The following is a 6824-nucleotide window of genomic DNA, read 5'->3' on the forward strand; positions in this document are numbered from 1 at the left end:
GGTGTTTCTCATGACTAACCCTAAGATTACGGCCCCGTACTCTAAGAATGTCAGCGACCTACTGGACAATACAAACCGGCTGATCAAAACAAACACCAGACGCACTTCGTTCCTACCCACGTTCACCGCGCAACCATACCAACAGATACATCCGAGGATCCAGGGCGATCACCCGATACTCCACGTGCATCGACCACAAAGCTACAGTTCACCCGCGAAAGAAAGAAAGCGCTCCAGCTCGCTAGACAGTTTCCATAGAGAGTACGTCGACGTTGCTGACTGTGAAGCTACTACGGTAAACCCTTGGTCCGTGTACAGCGGACTACCCAGTAACCTGCAGTGTTCCATTGACATTCAGCAGTCAATGCAAGATCCCAGTATGCTGTTGGGCCGAGGCGGGTTCGGCATCATCGTGGAAACCTCCAACGTGCAAGTTGCAAAAGTTAACATGTTCCCAGAAATGGCAGACTGGAGCCTGCCGTGTATAGAGGATCAGTTTTACCGATACGCGCACATCGCCACTCAAGTGGAAGAAATCGCCATAGGCGTTTCGATGAAGCACCCAAACATACTACGTACCTTTGGAGGATATTGGTGCGACATACCGCAGTATCCGTTAGGCGGCAGGGCCGTGATCGTGATGGAGAGAGCCCTATTCTCCTTACAGGAATTCATGGCCAGGATGAACAACCTGCAGAGGCCCGAATCGAGCACCTCCACCGACAGCGCCGTGCACCTGGCGCTGATACCCATTGTGGAATTGGATACATTGAGAGGACTGGAGTACCTACACGCGAGACATGTTCAACACCGAGACCTGACGTACAGAAATATCCTCGTGTGCCATCAACCCAATAGAAAACCGGTGGAGCTGTCGTTTAAGATCAGCGACTTCGGCACAGCCTGCAACTACTCGACTCCAGACCAGCAACGGGGCAATCGAGTGCACACGGCCCCCGAAGTGCTTTGGTGCCTAAATTCCACCACGGCCAGCGATGTGTTCAGCTGGTATTGTGTCATGTGGGAACTGTACACGGGATCCCCGTTGATAGAATACAGGCGTGCTCAGACGCCGTCCGAATTCTGTAAGAAGACCTACGGGGATAGCCTCTCTAAACTCGTCGGCGTGTACACGCCTTCAGACCCCACGACTGCATTTCAAAGCAACTACATGAAAGCGTACGACGGCGCGACGCTGTACGGCAAGTACGGACACTCTAGGCCCACCACCGCAACCATTGGGCGTACGCTGGGTGAAATGGGCCGCAATATTCGAGACAAAGCTTTCGTTAACATGGGCGTGCTTTGCATCACCTTGTTTCCCCAAGAACGTAGCACGCCCGGCGAGTTGTTGAAATTGAACCGTTACACGTATTTGAACGATGACGTATCACACGCCACCTCGCCGGTTCACGTAATCCCCAGTAATATGCAGGTCGGCCAGTACAGAGCGACGGATGCCATCGTAGCAAACGACTGTGTCCCCGACCAGTTCCGCATACTAGTGCAAGAAAAGAAGCTTGGGGTGTATACACACACGAGCAAAAGGTACTACGGCATAGACTTGATACGCTTATCGCCGGATTTACAACCCAGTCCGTGGTATAGAGAAAAAGAAACAGCGCTGTCCGATTGTGTCAGAAAGGCATGCTCCGAAAAGCGTAGAGCTGGCGAATCGCTGGAAAGTACTCTGGGGACGCTCTGTGCTGCAGATGCCGACCGCGTAGGGGCGTTTCGTCCGTGTGCAAAACGAACACAGGCCGCCGCGCAGCCGGGTGCGGTGCCCGGCTTTCACAATGTCACGGCGGACGCTGCCCTTAGCGGCCAACAGCCGAGCGATGAAACGGGGGGGCGAGCGCCTACGGGTGTCGTTGCCGCGGAGGACACGCTTACCCGGGCACCCTCGGTCCCACAGGTGCCAGCTGCGTACAATGTAGCCGCTGCGGGAAACCGTCAGTCGACTAGACCGTCTCTCAGTCAACCCAGTCGCGTCAAATGCCTTGTTCGTACTAAGCAGACCAAAGGCGAGTCCGACGTCACCATGGTCATTGTCACGAACCCCACGGAGGACGACGTTGCGTGTTTCCAACGCGACGTCGTGGAAAGAGCATGTCGGCTGACAAAAGAACATCCCTCATTGTTTGCCGGACCTAGGGAATCTGTGTACAAGCAAGCTAAGGCTCATGGGCTATACGTGTTTCAATACGGTCAGTTCTTCAGATCCACCAAGATGATCAACTGGGTGTTGCAACAGGGAGAATCCTTTTATCCGTGCTTGATGCAAGTTCTCTTGACATTGAAAGCTGCCGCCGAGAACAACGTGCTACCTACGAACATGGCAACCGAGCACCTACTACTCGGCCGAGGGGCTGTGATGATCGACATAGTGGGTTATCTGAGCGCTCACTTTCCCCAGCCGGACCATCAACAGTTGCTAGGTGCCCACAGCCCGAGAATTACATCTGTGTGTTTGGAACTACTTAGTAAGCACGAGCCGGGATCTCCCGCTGTGCCATTTCTAGAGAAATGTCAGTCTTCTTTTTCAAATAGCCAAGACATAGAGCGTTTGGTCACAGAGTTGAGCCAGCGGAATGTTGCCAGCGCTATCACAAGAGTTCAGCCCGTTGTGTCATCGCTAGCGCACACGCACTTTACGTTCAGAGAATATTTGTCCGACGTACCAAATTGGGTAGGCTCGAGGGTCGGCGAGGCCAACTTGAATAAATGTACAGCTAAGGTTCTGGTGTGCGGAAACCCGACCCGTCTTCCGTTCACGAGGTTTTCTAAGACCGCGTGCCGCCCGGACTCGGCCCCCGGCGCGGCTGATGCGACACTTCACCACAGCGGACTCGTCAAAGACCTTGTGCGAAACATTGTCTTGAGAGTAAAGGCTAAGGCGCTATGGGATAACGCGCTCGCAGTTACCACTCTGGACTGCACTCAGGGTCTTACTAAGATCACACTAAGACCTAGTGCACTTTCAGGAGTGCCAAGCTTGGACGAGCTGAGGCGAGATATGTTTGAGTCCCTCGATCTACTATGCCTGTACACTCACGACAGGGCAGCGCTATTGGATTGGGCTCCCGTTATGAAAATCACAAAACATGTCACGTTGACTCCCCTGTCAAACTTCAGCTCGTATCACTTCAAGATAATTATACTACTAGTGCATATTGATGCAAAGGAGACTACCAAAGGAGCAATCAAGACATTGGACGAACTGTTTAGGGGTGTGCCACTTTACTGCACGACGGACTATTGAGCATTGTCTGCCGCGCGCAGCACGCAAGGATAAACAACATGAGAGGGCTGATCAACGTTGGGTCTCACTGCGCCGTAAACAGTGTATTGCAGTGTCTGTATGTCACAGATGACTTTAGGATCACGCTGACCAGATCTGATGACGACGATGATGATGTTGTTGTTGTCGATGATGTCGACGACGCCGACTGCGATAGAGCCAGCTACAGCACCGTGACGAGCGAACTGACGAGTGTCTTACGGGACATGGACCGTAACACTCCGGGAATGCCGCCGTGCGATCCGAATTCACTTGTGGACGCGCTAATTCGATACAGTGGCATGACATACGAGGTTCAACAAGATGCCGATTCGGTGTTTAAGTGCGTGCTAAACGCACTGGCGGACGACGGCGACCCTCGATGCAAACAAGCATCTGACCTGTGGACTATACGGAAACGACAATCGGCAAAGTGTTCAACGTGTAACGCGGAATGCGTCTCGCACCATGCGGCGAACAACGTGATTGTATATATTGGGGAAAACGAGCCAAGTAAGCTACAGGACTACATGGACGACTACTCTGAGTCCTTTAGAGTGTCCGACTACCACTGTGGCACCTGTCAAGAGGAGACGGAGCTGAACGTCAATACGGATATCACAGAGCTACCCGCGGTCCTGTGTTTCACCCTTGCCAGAGGGCAGCGGTGTGTGCAACGCGGAGAGCTTATGGTCAACGCCAGTGCGATCGACGTACCAGAAGAACTAGACTGTAGCAGGATGTCTGCAACTTCACAGCCTACAAAGTACGAACTGTACGGTATGATAACTCACACAGGCCCCTATGAGTTCGGTCATTACGCAGCCTTTGTGAAAAAGATGTCCAAGTGGTATTTTGTTGACGGCGATGTTGTGAAACAGTGCCCTGTATTACCCTTATCGTACTACAACCTGCCTGCTCATTTGTATATGTTAATGTACAGAAGAATCTAAGTGCACCCCAGCGGGTTGTTGGTTTGTGATTGTACAGTCTGTATGTGTTCACTTTGACGAGATGTATGTCTGTCATGTATATTATTGAATGTGTTATACGGATGCAAAATAAACATGCGATAAAACAAGACAGCGTGTGTAATGTTTATTTGCAACTACAGTCAACAGGCGAAATCCAAACGTATTTATTTTGTATCCACCACAGTTAGGTCAGTCACATGAAAACTCTTACTGTCGGCCCAGTGTTACACGTTGGACAAACCCTGGTAGAACAACCGCAGGTTGCATGGCCACATATCATTATGTACACCCTAGGCTTATTGCACTCTACGCAGACAATGTCCGGCTGGACACTGCTCGTGTCCACCGCACGACAAAAAGTCCATTCCGCTTTGCACAGAAAACACGAGCGCTTCTTCGTCACCCTGACGCCCTGGTCGATGCATGCCGAGCAGCACATGTGTCCGCAGCTCAACATGCACATTGGCTTCCTTTCGTAACAGCAACAACACGCCGGCAGATCAGCCCCGCGAGATCCTGCAGCCGCATCCGAGTCCGAGTCCGAGCGTTCTCCAGCGTCTGCGCCAATCACACCCGGCGGACCACCAGGCCCGTTCGCTTGCAAGCGACCTGGATCCTGGGTAACAAATGTCAACCGGCGTTCATGTTCAAGGTCCGGCGAGGCGAAGCCCTCCCATGGTGATCGATGATGCGGCTCCCGGACTACAGGTTGCATTCGGCCCACACCCACGCTGGGAGCTCCCCTGCATCGAGCCATCTCTTCTGCGGTCAAGGCGTCAGTGTACTTAGGTTGTGTTTTCATAGAGTCCCACACCCACCACGGTACATGCGCCTCCTCGTACCTTACAATACGTGCACCGAATGTAATCGCGGAGTCACTTAAGAGTTCTCCACGGCTGACAAAATAGGGCCAGTTATTGTCAGATACGTCCTGGGCGAAGGCGCTTGCAAGTGATGTCGTTGCGATCGGCTCGTTCGGGGCGTGAGATGTTATCCAGCCTTCAAAACGTGCCTTTAGTCGCAACGAGTATTGCTCGAATTTATCTGCAGGGATCACCGCATGTATCAGAGTTAAAGTCGTTTCAATGATCCTACGATCCAGGGTACGCAGACGCCATTTGCTCACGCGATAACGTCGCACGTATGAACTAACAGGAGGCGCTTGTCTCACATCAGGCCTCCCTCTGCGGACAACGCCGGCGATTATGTGGATCTCTACAGAAGACATGGCTGTATCTGGGATGCCAGCTTCAGCGATACCTTTACCGGCAATGTCAAACACCCCAAAGCAAGCGTTTGTGTGGCCTCTCAGGTTGTGTCGTATAAACCACGGGACAGTTGTATTGTAGGTTTGCGGCCCGTGCCGTAGGTCGGCCGGTGCCGTAGGTCGGCCGGTGCCGTAGCCAGGTCGGCGAGCTTGACACCCCGAGGCACAGTTTAAGTGGACTTCACGCATGAGCACAAATACAGCTACACCGTAGGCTTGAGTTTGACAAGATGGAGCCGATTGCTAACATTTCACACCGTACCATCGTGCGGTACAATGAGACAATCAGGCCTCTGCTCAGCCGTACACATAGCTGTGACCGAAACGCAGCATACAACAGCAGTGCCGTGTACGTGCCTGTTATCCATGGGGTGGTGATGTTACTGGGCTTGTTTGCGAACTCGTACATGTTGCTGATACTTCATTCGAGAAATGGAAGGAGGAAGAGGCCTGCTAACATCGATGTGTATTTTACCCAATTGGGGATCTGTGACATATGCACTCTGCTCACTCTGCCTGTGTGGCTTACCCAAAGTGTGTTACACGGCCGCTGGATATTCGGATACGCAATGTGTAAAGTCTTTAAAGGCCTGACCACGGTATGTGCTAACATCGTAGCTACTACAGTACGTTTGACGTGACACCGTGACTTGGACATGTGTAACACTCACTGTGTTTTCATTTTTTTTTTTTTGCCCACAGCTCTTTTTCCAGTACGGGGTGTGCCTGTTGGTCTTCGTGAACGTCAACAGATATATGAAGATTGTACACAATAGAGGAATGAGCGCGTCCCGCAGAAGCAGAAGCCTAGTGAGTGCTATATGCGGATGCATACCCGCTGTATCTGCTACGGTGGACATGTTTTACTGGCAGACTATTCGGTTATCCCCGACGTCTCCCGTAATGTTTTGTTACAACGCCATGCCACCTATAATGAAGGACCTCAGTTTTTGGCTTAGGATGACCGTGTCTTTTCTTTTGCCTACAGTTGCTATCATATACTGTAACAGCATGATTGTACACACTGTAAAGAATCACATACAAAATACCGTGCTGGGCAAGCGCGTAACACGCACATACAGAAGGGCGAAGATATTGCCGATGGTCACTGTTGCATCGTTCGTGTGCTGTTGGACACCGTGGCTCGTCAGTGTGCTGTACTTTCGTTCACATAGACATTGCAACGTAGCTACAGTGTTGAACATTTGCACGGGTGTCGGTCATTTATATTGCCTGTCAAACCCTGTGTTGTATATATTCGTCAAGCGAAGGTCCAACGGTACTCTGCGTGCTATGAGCAAAA

At 51.7% G+C, this 6824-nt stretch overlaps 1 protein-coding gene across 1 annotated transcript; it reads left to right on the forward strand.

Moving 5' to 3' along the window:
• The first annotated feature begins 3300 nt into the window (after nucleotides 1-3300).
• Nucleotides 3301-4233, forward strand: LOC146566708 (ubl carboxyl-terminal hydrolase 18-like). Its single transcript, XM_085285803.1, has one exon. It carries the CDS (start codon nucleotides 3301-3303, stop codon nucleotides 4231-4233), a length of 933 nt encoding a protein of 310 aa, XP_085141929.1.
• Nucleotides 4234-6824: the final 2591 nt, after the last annotated feature.

The sequence above is a fragment of the Mchenga conophoros genome, linkage group LG9 (genome assembly GCF_057382185.1).
Source record: "Mchenga conophoros isolate Kocher_MC1m ecotype Shallow Benthic linkage group LG9, M_conophoros_male_GT1.1, whole genome shotgun sequence".
NCBI lineage: Eukaryota > Metazoa > Chordata > Actinopteri > Cichliformes > Cichlidae > Mchenga > Mchenga conophoros.

Bases quoted from the DNA above. Each gene is read 5' to 3' on its own strand.
- LOC146566708 (XM_085285803.1), top strand. From the start codon at position 3,301: ATGAGAGGGCTGATCAACGTTGGGTCTCACTGCGCCGTAAACAGTGTA.